The 17,330-nt window shown below is 41.7% G+C and overlaps 1 protein-coding gene across 7 annotated transcripts in view; it reads right to left on the bottom strand.

The window, feature by feature from the left end:
- The window catches only part of LOC119853565 (monocarboxylate transporter 10-like), a 38,041-nt gene extending 21,967 nt beyond the window's left edge, over positions 1–16,074 (bottom strand). For 4 of the 7 annotated variants that reach the window (XM_038396778.1, XM_038396779.1, XM_038396771.2 and 1 more), the window contains exons 1-4: positions 15,942–16,074; positions 15,410–15,553; positions 5,136–5,398; positions 2,483–2,698 (exon numbers count right to left, since the gene is read on the bottom strand). In XM_038396778.1, the coding sequence (XP_038252706.1) occupies positions 2,483–2,698; positions 5,136–5,382 (463 nt within the window). In that variant the 5' untranslated portion in view covers positions 5,383–5,398; positions 15,410–15,553; positions 15,942–16,074. Of the gene's footprint in view, positions 1–2,482; positions 2,699–5,135; positions 5,399–14,399; positions 14,550–15,409; positions 15,554–15,692; positions 15,814–15,941 lie in introns of those variants that run through there. The other 3 variants (XM_038396772.2, XM_038396780.2, XM_038396773.2) reach the window with 3 other exon arrangements.
- Between the last annotated feature and the right edge of the window lie 1,256 nt (positions 16,075–17,330).

Here is a 17,330-nt window from a genome sequence, read left to right as displayed (position 1 = left end):
GGATTTAGTGGATTTTTTAGTTTAGTCCTCTAGGTCAGTGGTTCTCAACCAGGGTACATGTACCGCTGGAGGTACACAGAGGTTTTCCAAGGGGTACATCAATGCATCTAGATATTTGCTAGCTTTACAACAGGCTACATAAAAGGCCCTAGCTAAGTCAGTACAAACTAAAATTTCATAAAGACAAAATGAAAAAATCAGAAATTGTTCAATAATAGTATTCTGTGACACTTTCGTATTTCTAGGTCTGATTTTGTAAATAAGTAGTTTTTAAGTGAAATGTAACTTAGAGGTACACAAGACAAATCAGACTCCTGAAAGGGGTACAGTAGGGGTACTGGAAAGGTTGAGAACTACTGCTACCTAAAAATTCAACAAAATACATACAGAACACTCTACTACCTAGAGGGTTGGCAACCTCATTTTATACAGAGCATCATTAATTAGAATATGTTTTGCATGCTGGCAACTATATGCAACCTAATTAAGTCTAGAACAGGAAACAATATTGAAAATTCAACAGAAAGTATATTGGTTTCCTGAATAGATTTTTTTCCATTTAAAAATACTAATGCTCTTTGTGAAAAGTCCATGACATTTGTAATCTTTTTCCACTTGTAAAACAAAATTAGTTCTTATGCTTAGGTTTCAGAGTAGCAGCCGTGTTAGTCTGTATTCGCAAAAAGAAAAGGAGTACTTGTGGCACCTTAGAGACATCCGATGAAGTGAGCTGTAGCTCACGAAAGCTTATGCTCCAATAAATTTGTTAGTCTCTAAGGTGCCACAAGTACTCCTTTTCTTCTTATGCTTAATTAACATTACTAAGGAAATCCTCTATCCACAGAGCTGGTACACCAGGAATAATATTTTCACCATACTGCCCAATCAATATGCTTCAACCCTGCCTTTGATAGACCATCTCCATCGGTGAGTGGGGTCATTCAGCCTGTAATCCAGTTCCATTATTTGCCTCTCTGCTAAGACTACCAAAAAGCATGCCAATCAGTGGCAGTATTTGTGAAGTGGACACTTGGGATATATACTGTCAAGGCTAATTACACAATCTAGCACTTTGAGTGCAGAAGCCCACACGGATTCTAAAAATTAATACTGGCCACTTCAGGCTTGTATTAAACTCCTAAGGTTACAGCTTTTTTCTGGCTTTGGATTGGTAGATGCTGCCACCACTCAAGTGAAGAGCTCCTTTGAGCACCCAGGAAGGTGCACTTGGGAATTCCTTCCCGTGGGGTACCCTCAAGCCCTTTCACCTCCCCCTTCCCCTCCCCCCAGGAAGAGCAGAGAAAGAAAAAAAAAAAAGGAAATCAGCCGTTGCGACCAGCTAATTAAACAACGTGCACAAACCTCTTAAGACACAAAAATTCAGTTCTGTTCTTAAAAAAGTTAAATTTTATTTAAAAAAAAAATCTGGGAACTCAGGGTATTGCTAGATTTTAAAAGAGCAACTACAAGGATTAAGCACCAAAAATAGCTTTCTTGAGGTCCAGTTTAAAGGTTACAAGCAAAACAAAAGCACCTGGGGTTAGCACAGAGGACTCCCCAAGCCAAAGAAATAAAAGGGAAAACCTAATTCCATCTTCCTAGACATTTCCTGAACTACTTACATATCTGGGGTTTTAAATGAGTAGTTTCTACGTACGATACTGATGATTTTTTCATACCTGGCCCAAACTGCTTATAGCATAGCTGCTGCCCTGTCCACCTCTCTCAGGGAGAGCAACCAGACAGACAGACAGAAGGGGAGTTTTTTCTTAATTTTAATAAGTTCTAGCCTTCCCACAGGTTCTTTTGGCCAGGTGCCCACTCACTTCCTGTTACATATGCATAGCAGTGAGACTTTTTAACCCTTTACAGGTAGAGCAATTAGAGAACAGCTACTAAGAGGGATTTTATCGCTACTGGCTGGCTAGGTGTCCATAAAAAGGGAGCTACTCCCGCCCCCTTCATTTATCACACATACCCACTAGTAAATGGTCTGAGAATATCAATACATTGCACATAAGCCAGCACAAAACTGTAAAATGTTAATGGTTTTTATCAATACCAATATGGATCAAATTTGAAACAGCAAAATAGATAGGAAAGACTTTATATTTCATTATTAATCCCATAAATCATCTAGTTCCCAAGGCTTTTTTAAAAAAAAAATCTTTGGTTATCATCATTTCTCTTGCACACATTTAAATGATCATTATTCTTTTTTTCCATACTAAAATACTATCTTAAGAAGTGTACTGCCCATCACAAATGCAAGACGCATGCATCCAATTCATATTTTTGAATGAAGAATGTGTTTTCTTCATTAGGTCATACTACTTTATCCTCCACTTTTTATTTAAGCAATGGAAGGCGGAACTTAAAACAAAACACTGACAGTCGTTAATTTTTTAAAACTATTGTGTGTAGCTTGCTGCATTTTTGCCTAACATCCTGGTCTACTGGTAAATAAATAAAATCAAGTTACCTGGAGTAGAAGCAAAACTTGATCCTACACCTACTAGGATTCCATGGGTTAAAAATAGAACACGTATATCACCAGCATAAGATGAACAAACAACACCCAACATGACAACTAGAGCTCCAAATATTGCTACTTTGATGGCTCCATATTTCTGCAAAAGTTTTCCAGAAATGGGACCAAAAATCATAATGAAACCATAACTGACTGATCCAATCCAGGCTGAAAAAGAAAAAAATATATATATATATATATACACTTTTGCAATTAAATGTATTAAATAAAACCGTAACAATGACACCAGATTAAGTGCCAGATATTCCACCTGTCAACTGCCATAGTCAATGGATATATTCTGACATTTTTATCAGCTGAGGATGTACATACTTACTACTTTCAAGATATACTTGTACTTCTGTCATCAAATACTGGATACTGTGGGAGGTACTAAGTGCCCTCTACTTTCACTGCAGCCTCAGCACCTCACAAGGTTCTGTTTAAAATTTCTAATTATTATATCAGTGCATATTATTAACATTTAAAAGCAATTTCAGAAATAGTGGAAGTAGATCAAGGTGGCTTAAATCACACCTTTTAAAATCTTTCACAAAGGGAAAATGTATTAAATTACATTGTGTTAAACTCACTTTACAAATATAGCAAATTAATAATTCAGTATTTACTTTTCACTTCTAATAAAAAAAATCATACACATTACACCAAAAGCATGAAACTCATTCAATGCAGAGAAACAAATTCTACTTGCAGTTATAGGCACTAGAGGCCAGTATATAAATGTAGACTACATGCTACCTTCAATCCCACCACTGAGAAAATATGTTCCCTTTTCAGGTCACCACTACTTCTGCCCTTTTTCTTCCTTCCCCGTTTTCCTTTCTTCCCCTCTCCTCTGTGCATTTTTCGTGTTCTTCCCTCTGCATTTCCTTTCAGCAACTCCCAAATACCACTTGGTCTTTTGTGCACACCTCTTTTTGGGCTGAGTGACCCAAGGTGAGAAGTCGTAAATTATCAGGGACCCACAATATTAACAACTACTTAGCACTTATGTAAATGTAATAACAAAAAAACCCTGTATTTATAATGCAGTATATTGATCACAAATTTCTCTTTATTTCTGTAATAAGATCAAAATTTAATACCATAATGTGAATGTTATTAGACATTCAATCATTTAATTTTAAAGTCACCAAAAAGTTCTAAAGAAGTTATATCATTCATTTTTACACGAGTCCCACAAGTTAAACATTGGTTGGGGCTATATGGGTGCCACTGGATTGACTCCTCTATAGGTGTTTGACCCTGCCCCAGGGAAGTTAGTCAATGATAAAGCTCTCACTTTCAATGGGAGCAGGATCAAGCCCTACATGCTTTTTTTCTAGGAGCCTGCAGAGGTGAGGAGCAGGTAACACCTGCACTAGGTGTACCATTGTGTCTTGCCCCTGCATAGAGGGCATAAGGGTGAGGGGGCTGGCCTTCCTCGTGCCCTATTCCTCCCTTGTGCACTTGCCCAGGGCCAGGTACAATCTGGTCCCAGAGAGTAACAGACCCTTTAGAAATAAACAGTATGAGTTTATAACAGCCAGACAAACTTACAAATCTAATTGATTTTAATAAGATAGTAAAATTAGTGGACGAATAGAAACGAGAATATAGTATATTTGGATTTTAGGGTCTTCTGAAATCCTAACCAAAAATGTAACTTATACTAGCTCAGCTATGAGCACTGACACATAGCAACTGGATCTCTTCCCAAGTTCCAGGCACTTTATGCTACCCTTTATGATCAGAATCTAATCATAGCTGCCCAGCACAGAATTCTCCCTAGGCTACTCTAACTTGCATTGGGGCCACAGAAACTGACGCTTGAGAATAAAGAGCTGCGATCAGATCCTTAATGACTGCCCAATCATGTGATAAAACGATCTAAGCTTAAGACAGAATCTGGTTCATAGGCTGGTAATCGTCTGAAGCACTATGAACAGATCAAAAGGCAATATAGCAATGTATCCATTTAGGGAGGCAGATGTCTAGTTGGCTGCTGCCAGGGTTGACATTAGAGTCAGACTTAATTGATATCTTCATTAAGGATACAGAAGTGAGTGTAAATAACACCTTAACGAAATGTGTAGATGGTGCTACATTAGGAGGCTTTCCAAATACCAATGTGGACAGAGAAACAATACAGTGGGGGACCAAAAGTGGTTACCAAAGATTAACAGAAAATAGCAAAATAAAATTCAGCTTGCAAAATATAACACAATTTGGGAAAAATAATTTGAAACATACATATTCAATGAGAAGAAGAAAACTGGAAAGCAGTAAGTTCATAGGAGACCTAAAGTGGTTTTCAATGAAAAAAAAAAAAAGTCTTCATGTATCACTGTATTTAACTTTCCAGTCGTTCTCATTCTAAGCATAGTAATATATTAAATACAACAAATATCATGGTAAATTCAGAACACCACCACATGACAAAAGGTGATTTTTTTTAAAAAAGGTGACCACTTTAGTGGTAACAGCAGACAGTAAATTAGGTGAGTTTTCAACATGATATGGTATCAGAAAAGATTGATTTAGTTTTGAGCTACCTGCACAGAAACATCAAGCCTTGGTTTCACATTGTAAACGGATGACCTACCTGTTCGTGACCTACTTGACTGGAAAGTCTCAAGTAAGGAAATCATGTACACACCAAAAGCATTGTGGAATCCACTGACAAGCAAAGAATGAGTACATGCAGCCAGCACCACAACCCAGCCCCAACCCCCATCTGGGGGAGGATAGAAAAATGACGACTCTTTCTGGAGATTATCAGCTTTATCAGCTTTCTCCAATCTGTGTATGGCATGATGCAGCACAGTACGTATCCTCCTCCCTTTAATCATGACAGGAAATTACGACCTGTATACAAATACATTATTTTAGTCTTTAAAAGTGGTTTGATTAAAAATGTACAACATAAAAGAAAATTAAATATACTTATAATACTGTACAAAAATAAAATGTCTGTTACTATAGAAATGTTTTGTCATGATGAGACAATGAAAAATAGAAAAAATCTACCATCTAAAAATCACACTAAAATCTCTATCATAATATGATTTCATGACATCACTATAGAGCAGAGTCAAGGTTTGTTGGGTGCTCTCGTACATTTCCAGACATTAACCTAAGTTTAACCTTAAGTATGAATTTCCTGGGGTCATAAATATAAATGGAAGGGTAACCACCTTTCTGCATACAGTGCTATAAAATCCCTCCTGACCAGAGGCAACATCCCGTAACCTGTAAAGGGTTAAGAAGTTAAGGTAACCTGGCTGGCACCTGACCCAAAATGACCAAATGAGGGGACAAGATACTTTCAAATCTGGAGGGAGTGGGGTAAGGCTTTTGTCTGTCCATGTGATACTTTTGCCAGGAACAGATCAAGGATGCAAGCCCTCCAACTCCTGTAAAGTTAGTAAGTAATCTAGCTAGAAAATGTGTTAGGTTTTCTTTGTTTTGGCTTGTGAAATTCGCTGTGCTGGAGAAAATGTGTATTCCTGTTTTTGTGTCTTTTTGTAACTTAAGGTTTTGCCTAGAGGGATTATCAATGTTTAGAATCTGACTGCCTGCAAGATTATCTTCCATTCTGATTTTACAGAGTGTTCTCTTATTTTTTTTGTTTTTCTAAAAAAGTTCTGTTTAAGAATCCGATTGGGTTTTTTGGGGTCTTAAAAATCCAAGGCTGGTCTGTGCTCACCTAGTTTATTCTCAAGCCTCCCTAGGAAAGGGGGTGTAAGGGCTTGGGGAGACATTTTGGGGAAATAGGAACGCCAAGTGGTCCTTTCCCTGATTGTTAAAATCACTTGGTGGAGGCAGCATAGTGTTCAAGGACAAGGCGAAATTTGTGCCTTGGGAAAGTTGGTAAAAATAAGCTTAGGGGGTCTTTAATGAGGGTCCCCACATCTGTACCCTAGAGTTCAGAGTGGGGAAGGAACCCTGACACCTGGATTCATATAATTACAACTGCTGCAACTTCTGTAACACCTCCTCCTAAACTACAAGTGCTCTTGCTGAGTTAGTGTAAGACTAAACTCTGCTATTGCTGCATCAATCAAAAGGAACCAAATGGCACTTTGAAGCAGAGCAGGGAGTTTTTAGAGGCTAGATCCACAAAGGGACTGAGGCATTGCCCAATGCAATTCACAGCCCCAAGTGAGGCATGTTGGCTCTATATAATGCATGGGAAGAGTTAGGTGCCCATGTTAGACAGTGGGAAATGTTGAGGCCTAAACCCCCACCCCTCAAAGGTAGTTAGGTGCTTAACTTTAGAGTTTAGGTAGGTACCTCCCTCTGCTTAGGTTTCAAAGCCATGAACGCTCTCTGGGTGTTAGGCACCTAAGCCAGCTCAATTTTTCCCCACAAAAATTAAAAATAAAAATGAGAGCACCCCCACATTCCAGCCAATTGGTTAAGGCACTCCAATGGGATATAACAGAGCTATTTTCAAATCCCCATTCTGCTTGATTTGAAGCAAAAAGACTTTAACCAGAGTGATTCTCACTCTGTAGAGACATTCTCACTCTTTCTGGGGCCCAATGCTTAATTTATTTTACAAAAGTGATACAGCTCCAACAGGAGAGATTCATAGATACTAAGGTCAGAAGGGACCATTCTGATCATCTAGTCCGACCTCCTGCAAAATGCAGGCCACAAAATCTCACCCACCCATTCCTACGAAAAACCTCACCTATCTCTGAGCTACTGAAGTCCTCAAATTGTGGTTTAAAGACTTCAAAAAGAAAAGGAGTACTTGTGGCACCTTAGAGACTAACAAATTTATTAGAGCATAAGCTTTCGTGAGCTACAGCTCACTTCATCGGATGCATTTGGTGGAAAAAACAGAGGAGAGATTTATATACACACACACACAGAGAACATGAAACAATGTGTATATAAATCTCTCCTCTGTTTTTTCCACCAAATGCATCCGATGAAGTGAGCTGTAGCTCACGAAAGCTTATGCTCTAATAAATTTGTTAAGTCTCTAAGGTGCCACAAGTACTCCTTTTCTTTTTGCAAATACAGACTAACACGGCTGCTACTCTGAAACCTAAAGACTTCAAGGAGCAGAGAATCCTCCCTCAAGTGACCCGTGCCCCATGCTACAGAGGAAGGTAAAAAACCTCCAAGGCCTCTTTCAATCTGCCCTGGAGGAAAATTCCTTCCCGACCCCAAATATGGCGATCAGCTAAACCCTGAGCGTATGGGCAAGATTCACCAGCCAGATACTACAGAAAATTCTTTCCTGAGTAACTCAGATTCCATCCATCTAATATCCCATCTCAGGGGATTAGGCCTATTTACCCTGAATATTTAAAGATCAATTACTTACAAAAATCATATTATCCCATCATACCATCTCCTCCATAAACTTATCGAGTAGAATCTTAAAGGCAGATGATCTTTTGCCCCCACTGCTTCCCTTGGAAGGTTATTCCAAAAAGGCTATTCACTCCTCTGATGGTTAGAAACCTTCGTCTAATTTCAAGTCTGAACTTCCTGGTGGCCAGTTTATACCCATTTGTTCTTGTGTCCACATTGGTGCTGATCTTAAATAATTCCTCTCCCTCTCCTGTATTTATCCCTCTGATATATTTATAGAGAGCAATCGTATCTCCCCTCAACCTTCTTTTAGTTAGGCTAAACAAGCCAAGCTCCTTAAGTCTCCTTTCATAAGACAAGTTTTCCATTCCTCGGATCATCCTAGTAGCCCTTCTCTGTACCTGCTCCAGTTTGAATTCATCCTTTTTAAACATGGGAGACCAGAACTGCACACAGTATTCTAGGTGAGGTCTCACCAGTGCTCGTATAATGATACTAAAACCTCCTTATCCCTACTGGAAATACCTCTCCTGATGCATCCCAAAACCGCATTAGCTTTTTTCACAGCCATATCACATTGGCAGCTCATAGTCATCCTATGATCAACCAATACTCCAAGGTCCTTCTCTTCTTCCATTACTTCTAATTGATGCGTCCCCAATTTATAACTAAAATTCTTGTTATTAATCCCTAAATGCATAACCTTGCATTTCTCACTATTAAATTTCATCCTATTACTATTACTCCAGTTTACAAGGTCATCCAGATCCTCCTGTATAATATTTCGATCCTTCTTTGAATTGGCAAGACCTCCCAGCTTTGTATCATCTGCAAACTTTATTAGCACACTCCCACTTTTTGTGCCAAGGTCGGTAATAAAAAGATTAAATAAGATTGGTCCCAAAACTGATCCCTGAGGAACTCCACTGGTAACCTCCCTCCAGCCTGACAGTTCACCTTTCAGTAGGACCCATTGTAGTCTCCCCTTTAACCAATTCCTTATCCACCTTTTGATGTTCATATTGATCCCCATCTTTTCCAATTTAACTAATAATTCCCCATGTGGCACGGTATCAAACGCCTTACTGAAATCTAGGTAAATTAGATCCACTGCATTTCCTTTGTCTAAAAAATCTGTTACTTTCTCAAAGAAGGAGATCAGGTTGGTTTGGCATGATCTACCTTTTGTAAAACCATGTTGTATTTTGTCTTATTTACCATTGACTTCAATGTCCTTAACTAATTTCTCCTTCAAAATTTTTTCCAGGACCTTGCATACTGCAGATGTCAAACTAACTGGCCTGTAATTACCCAGATCACTTTTTTGCCCTTTCTTAAAAATAGGAACTATATTAGCAATTCTCCAATCATTTGGTACAACTCCTGAGTTTACAGATTCATTAAAAATTCTTGCTAATGGGCTTGCAATTTCAGGTGCCAATTCCTTTAATATTCTTGGATGAAGATTATCTGGGCCCCCCAATTTAGTCCCGTTAAGCTGTTCGAGTTTTGCTTCTACCTTAGATATGGTAATATCTACCTTCATATCCTCATTCCCATTTGTCATGCTACCATTATCCCTAAGATCCTCTTTAGCCTCATTAAAGACTGAGGCAAAGTATTTGTTTAGATATTGGGCCATGCCTAGATTATCTTTAACCTCCACTCCATCCTCAGTGTTAAGCGGCCCCACTTCTTCTTTCTTAGTTTTCTTCTTATTTATATGGCTATAGAACCTTTTACTATTGGTTTTAATTCCCTTTGAAAGGTCCAACTCTACTCGACTTTTAGCCTGTTTCACTTTATCCCTACACGTTCTGACCTCAATAAGGTAGTTTTCTTTGCTGATCCCTCCCATCTTCCACTCCCTGTATGCTTTCTGCTTCTTCTTAATCACCTCTCTAAGATGCTTGCTCATCCAGTTTGGTCTATAACTCCCACCCAGGAATTTTTTCTTGGGATACAGGCTTCTTTTTCTTTCTTGGGATACAGGCTTCTGATAGCTTCTGCAGCTTTGATTTAAAGTAATCCCAGGCCTCCTCTACCTTTAGATCCATAAATTCTTCAGTACAATCCACTTCCCTAACTAATTACCTTAGTTTTTGAAAGTCAGCCCTTTTGAAATCAAAAACCCTAGTTGCAGATTTATTTTTGTTAATCCTTCCGTTCAGTTTGAACTGAATTAGCTCATGATCACTTGAGCCAAGATTATCCCCTACAACCATTTCTCCTATGAGGTCCTCACTACTCACCAAAACCAAATCTAAAATGGCATCCCCCCAGTTGGTTCAGCAACTACTTGATGAAGGAATCCATCAGCTATCGCATCTAGGAAAATCTGAGCCCTATTATTACTACTAGCACTGGTCCTCCAGTCTATCTGGGAAGTTAAAGTCTCCCATGATCACGCAGTTTCCATTAGTATTTACTTTATTAAAAACATTAAAAAGGGCTCTATCCATATCAAAATTAGATCCCGGCAGTCTATAGCACACCCCAAGCACAATTGTTGGAGAGGCTCTACTAGTTATCTTCCCCAATGTAATTTTTGCCCAGACAGCCGCTGTCTTATCCATTGCATCGCTTATTTCTTTACATTCTACCTCATCATTGATATACAATGCTACTCCACACCTTTACCTTTATTTCTGTCTTTCCTAAACAGCACATACCCTTCAATACCTCTAGTCCAGTCATGACTACTATTCCACCATGTTTCTGCTATCTCTATAATATCTGGTTTCACTTCCTGCACCAGTAGCTCTAGTTCCTCCATTTTGTTACCTAGGCTCCTCGCACTGGTGTACAAACATCTTAATTTTTGCTGTTTGGCCTCGCTCACATTTTGTACCCTATTAGGCACAGTCATTCTACAGCCAGTATAACCTATTAGGCTAGTATCCACACCGCCCTCACTCCTTATATACATTCTCCTACCCACGGCTGTATCCTCTTACTTCATCTTCTTCCCTCTCAACGCTAAAATTTGGCATGGAGATTACCTGGACATCTCCCAACCATCTCCCCCTAATTCCTAGTTTAAAGCTCTCTTGATCAGTTGTGCCAGCCTCAATCCTAGAAGTCTATTTTCTTCCCTATTCAGATGAAGTCCATCCTGAGAGAACTGTCCTTTGTCCATGAATGCCTCCCAGTGGCCATACATCCCAAAGCCCTCCTTATAGCTCCACTGCCTAAGCCATCTGTTGACAGTCATAATCTTGTCACACCTTTGTTGCCCTTCTCTAGGAACAGGCAGAATCCTAATAAATATCACCCAAGCTTTGATTTCCTTAAGCGTCTTCCCCAGCCTAGCATAGTCTCCCTTAATACTTTCCAGCGAGAATCTAGCCGTATCATTTGTTCCCCCATGAAGGATAATTAGGGGATTCTTTCCCGCTCCCTTTAGGATCCTTTTCAACCTCAGGTCTACATCCCGTATCTTAGCACCCGGAAGACAGCACACCCTTCTATTCTCTGGATCAGCTCTAGTTACAGGCCTGTCTATTCTTCTCAATAAAGAGTCCCCGATTACATAGACCTGCCGTTTCCTGGTGACGGTGCTATTCTCCAGTCTCTCCCCTGTTCCCTCTGGCTGCAAGTTCTTTCCATTCCTATTTTCCCTTATAATCCTGTATTCAACCCATCCTGTATCCTCCTGGGGCTCATATTTGGTGTAGTCTCCCTTGACTCTTCCCCTTTTCCTATAGGACTAGCCACTCTTCTTTTCTTCCTTGCCCTTCCACCTTCAGCGACTACCTGCTGAGCCCCTTCTTCATTTTCCAACTCTGCAAACCTGTTCCTAAGCTCTATTTCTCCTTCACTAGCCCGTCTTTTCCTCTGCCTGGTTCTTTTAGTCACATGCTTCCACTGACCACTTTCCTCACCCAGTCTCCCCTCAAAATTCCCCAGCCCTGCTTCCATCTCTAAGTCTGAGCTTTTCCCTTCAGATACCTCATGTCTTTGCTCCATCATCTGCTCAAACCCCTTCCTAAACTCAACCAGACTTTACACCTGCATCTCCAAACCTCAGATCTTTTCCTCCATCAGCTCTATCAGATGGCATTTCATGCAGAAAAAACTCTTACCAGGTCCCCCCTCCAGGATCATGTACATACCGCAGCTTCCACATCCAGTCATCCTCATTGTGCCTTCTACTACACGAGTCACTCCCACAGCTGCCTCCGTATCTGTCATAGCCTTCCCACCTAAATCCTGTTAATCTGGGAAACACAAGCCACACCAAAAGACCACCCCCCACAGCAAAAACAAACCCCAAACAAGCACCACAATACAAACTCCCACTCAAACTCCCCTGTTTACAGCTCTATTTGCTAGCTCCTGTGCCACTGCCTGACTGGCTGGCTACCTTTATAGGACCCCTAGTCAGAGAAGCCCCGCCTCCTAATCAGGGCTCAGCTTCTCTCCCAGCACAAAGTGCTTACAAGCCTCTACACACACAAATACTAAAAATACAAAACCAAGTACAAATAGATTCATAGATACTAAGGTCAGAAGGGACCATTCTGATCATCTAGTCCGACCTCCTGCACAGCGCAGGCCACAGAATCTCACCCACCCACTCCTACGAAAAACCTCACCTATGTCTGAGCTATTGAAGCCCTCAAATCGTGGTTTAAAGACTTCAAGGAGCAGAGAAGCCTCCCTCAAGTGACCCGTGCCCCATGCTACAGAGGAAGGCGAAAAACCTCCAGGGCCTCTCCAATCTGCCCTGGAGGAAAATTCCTTCCCGACCCCAAATATGGCAATCAGCTAAACCCTGAGCGTATGGGCAAGATTCACCAGCCAGATACTACAGAAAATTCTTTCCTGAGTATCTCAGATCCCATCCGTCTAATATCCCATCTCAGGGGATTAGTCCTATTTACCCTGAATATTTAAAGATCAATTACTTACCAAAATCCCATCATACCATCTCCTCCATAAACTTATCGAGTAGAATCTTAAAACCAGATAGATCTTTTGCCCCCACTGCTTCCCTTGGACATCACCTAGACAAGGTCATCACGAACCCTCCAAGGGTACTTACCTCCCTTCTCCTCCAACAGAACTCCCACTCAAACTCTCGTTTACAGCTCTGTTTACTGGCTCCTGTGCCGCTGCCTGACTGGCTGGATTGAGAGACCCACTCAGGAATACCCATTAGGTTGGTGATTAAAGCACTCAGTTGGGAATGGAGGCCTCAGTTCAATTCCCTGCTCCAAATCAGGCAGAGTTTCTCACACTCCAGGTGAGTGTGGGCTACAGCACTCATACATCAGCTAGCCCCAAAAATTCCTGATCTGCTTGCCCCCAGCTGTCTCTTGCATAGGTTAGGCATGCTCAGAGCATCCTGATCAATTGGAAAGGGGGGGAACAGCCTAATTTGAGAAACTGCCAGAGTTTAGGTGTGAGCTAGGTGCTAAGCAGCTCAGCAGCATCAGGAATTAGGCAGTTTTGCACATTCCCACCAGCAGATAGTTAGGGAAACCTACGGAATTTAGGTGGCAGTTGAGCACTGGTTCTGAGGAGCTCAGTAGCACCTAAATGTTGAATTTAAGCATGTACAGTGGGAGTTAAACACCTCAGTCCTTTTGTGGATTTAACTCCAGGTGTCTTCTTTATTGCTCCTCTGACTAAACAATGTCATAAGGAATACAAAGGAGGCAGAAAGAAAAGGAGTACTTGTGGCACCTTACAAACTAACAAATTTATTTGAGCATAAGTTTTCGTGAGCTACAGCTCACTTCATCCGATGCATGAAGTGAGCTGTAGCTCATGAAAGCTTATGCTCAAATAAATTTGTTAGTCTCTAAGGTGCCACAAGTACTCCTTTTCTTTTTGCGAATACAGACTAACACGGCTGCTACTCTGAAAGGAGGCAGAAGAAACTCTAAGTGTGGTTCTATCCTGAAAATAACTGTAAAAACTCTCCTCTCTTATGGCCTAATCCTGAACCTCTCAAATCAATGGATGTAGCTTCAGGTCCTTACTTAACAGATCTGATCCTTGTGCATATTCAGTCACATCCATGTCTATTGTTGAAAAAAAATAATTTTTATTACTCTTTACCACTCTAAGCCTTGCAAACCCAACACAGCTCTAAGAGACTGAAGTGGATTCATGCATCAGAACTGCTAATTAGGCTCCATTTTCAAGGCTGCTTGTGCAATCCAAATGCCTTCAAATTATGTATTCAGTTTGAACTCCAGTTCAGTAGCTCCTAGGCTAGGGGAAGGGCCCATAGACATGGGCAGGCTTGCTCCCACCCACACCAGGATTCAATAGGTACACTTGGGCAACTAGGCTGTACATGTGTAAGTAAGAGCAGCATTTGGCCTGCCAGAATTTGTATTAATAGTGATGATTCAAAAAGCAGAAGGAATACAGCTTGATTTTCAGATCATGTGCCGAGTTTGCATAGTTGACAGAAAAAACTCAAATTGTAAACTGAGAAAATTTGATATGAAAATATTAATACAATATATGTGAAACCCCTTGATGCCATTTTTACAAAGTCACTTTTAAGAGTACAAACCACTTTTAGAACTGCAGCTGAAGAGGATGGAAATTAAAGCAAAGTCTCCAAAGACTTCTCTCTGCATCACTCCAGACTGGGGGAAGCCAAGAGAAGATACCCCAGCAGTTCCAGGGACTTCAGAGGTAACATTTTTGCTTCTTACCTAACCTGCAGGAAGTAGCAGTTAAAATGCAGTAATTGCTTATTAAACACCCAATTCTGATACAAGGTTGATTCAAATAGGATTCTTTCCATTCACTTCAGTGGAATTTGAATCAGGCCATATTAGGGGTATATTTTAAATATACAGTAGTAGCTAATTTTACAAGATATGCAGCAGGATATCACTGCAGTACAACAGTGTTTTTGTACCAAAGCTGGATGGGAAAACAAAGGAAAGAAAGAAAAATTAAAGAAGGGAAGGAAGGAAAAACAGAATAAGAGGATAAAGTGGGGACAGAAACAGAGAAAAAGAATCAGGCTGGTAGGGTAAGACCTGTTGAAATTAACCTACCCTTAAAATGTAGGAGGTCTTCCCATTTGAAAGACTGATGAGGTAGGTGAAAAAGCCCTGACTTCCACAGACAGATCTTGAGAACTAAGAAAATTGCAAACAAGTGCTCCTTGTGAAGTCTCTTGCAAGAGGAAGTACGTCCTTTAGATTCCCATAAATGTTTACCTTTATTTTCTCTATATTTGATATACTAATGGCTTAAGTCTCTTCAGTATTTTGCTTTTACTTTTATGAGATACTATCCACAAGTCATACTTTCATATTGTAGCTATCAGTAATATTCAAGATAAAAACCATAAACCTGAAACTAACTAAAGAAAGCTGCCTATTCAGGAAGCAGATTGAATTAATTTCATAACACATTTGAGTGGATGTGCCTTAGCAACTTTTTCTACCTTTCCCTCACCTTACTCCTTCCAGAGGCACATAGGTCACACCTCTGGGATACCTGGACCTCCAAGGGATTTGTAAAGCGATCTTTGCACCAGAACAGTCAGTAAATCAAGCTACCTACCTAATGTAACTTGCGCACAGAAAATTCATGCGTCTTTGGTTAATATGAGAACACTCTTCATTGGAAAAATATGGAGAACGTGGGACTCTTGCATACAATTTGTTCTTTTCTCCTGTTTGCGAAATGGTCGATTTGTTTCTTTTCCTAGGGAAGGAGTAGGTAGATTTCAGTCTGGATCAGGGGAGGGAAGCGTATTTTATTTCTCCTTACACTCTTCGCTCCAGATGCCCCTGAGCTATGTTAATTATTATGATTCCGCAGTGTAATTACTACTTTGTGTTACCTACACAACAGCGGCCTGGACCATCCCAAACCATGGAGGAAGAGGCAGCAACTGTGAAAGAAGAGTTTACGGTCAGCCTCCCGCTGGACCTGTCTGGAGGAACACTCCCTGCCTCCTTTCATCCCTTACGCCCCCCCCCCACCGCTCTCTCTTCCCCCCAAATCACGCATCACCCCTCCCCATAACCACGTCTCACCTATCACCCCTGCCCCGCCCCCACACATCACATCACCCCTCCCCCGTCCTTACCCAGAGTCCTGCCCCGCATCACCCCCTCCCCCCACACACCGCTCCCCTGGAGGAAATGGAGGTGATGCCGCCGCCGTTACTCCCCAGCGGGCCGGGGGCGGGGCCGAGGCAGGCGCGCGGGCGTGGCCGGGAGGGGGAGGGGTGGAACAAGCTGGGCGGAGGCCGGCACCGCCCACCCCTGAGGCGCCCGCGACCCGTGCTCCAAGGCGGGAGCGGGCAAGTGGGAAGCAGGCTGAGGGTGTGGCCGCGAGCTGATTCCCTGAGGGGCGGGGCCTGAGGGATGGGGGGCGGGGCCTGGCACGCGGACTGACCCCGGCCTACTTGTGCGCTGGACACGTGTCTGGGCCGGGGGTGCTGCTGCCCTGAGCAGCTGGCTAGATGTCACGTGCCCACAGGGGTCGCCCTTCCCAGGTGGGGGGGGAGTGGCTCGCCGCGGGGGGCCCACCAGGCCTGGATGGACTCCGCACAGTAACCTGGGCCGTGCTCAGGAGCTACCCCCGGGGCTCCCGCCCCAAATGAAATACCCAGTGGTGCAATCATTTCTTGCTGGTACTGCACTCGTGAGAGGGCTGCAACGGGGGGTGGGCACAGCCTCACATGACCTTCCATGTGACTCTTCCCTGCCCCACCCCAGCCCAGGGCCCCTATGCTCTCTTCCTGGCCCCTCTGATACCCTTCTTTGTCTATACCAACATCAACACGCTTAACTACTCACTTTCCACCCAAATATGTAGTATTCAGTCTGTTTATATGGAATCTGGAAGTTGGGTGAGGAGTCATTTCAGCATATGTATGACTAATTAAAAGGCAAATTAAGTAACATTGTTTTAGGGTATTGTACCCAAACATTGCATTTCAAGAGGGATTCAACTTTCTTTATAGGAACAGACTCCTGAAACCTTTACCAGCCCACAAAAGTGGTCCATATCCATGCAAATAGTTCCATTATCTTCAACGGAATTGATCAAATGATTAAGGATTTGTAGGATTAGGTTCTAAGTTTGTAAATTGTTCTGGATGAAACTGACAATGTCTGAGCTGTCAGATCAGAAGGCACTTCATTCGAATAAAGGTGGGCAAATGTGTGATAAGTCCATTGCTGAGATGAGGAACATATGTTCAGCAAAGTTCTTGGCAGATTCCATTATAATCTTCACTTATAGTTCTCTCACCCACAAAGCTGGAAAATGAGGCATTTGTTTTCTTTGTTTTGCTGCTCCAGTTCCAGTTAACAAAATGCATGTTAGACTAATTTGGCTGCAACGAGGAATTTTAGGTACACTGGGGACACCACCTGATTCCCATTAGGCTGCAGAACTGGGCTGACATCAGAATCCAAACATCCTCTGGTCAGTGCAGGCAGAGGAATTCCTCTAATGATTTGGACTT

This window comes from Dermochelys coriacea, chromosome 3 (genome assembly GCF_009764565.3).
Source record: "Dermochelys coriacea isolate rDerCor1 chromosome 3, rDerCor1.pri.v4, whole genome shotgun sequence".
NCBI lineage: Eukaryota > Metazoa > Chordata > Testudines > Dermochelyidae > Dermochelys > Dermochelys coriacea.
Note: the sequence above shows the minus strand (reverse complement) of the source record. Positions and strands in the feature narration are given on the sequence as shown.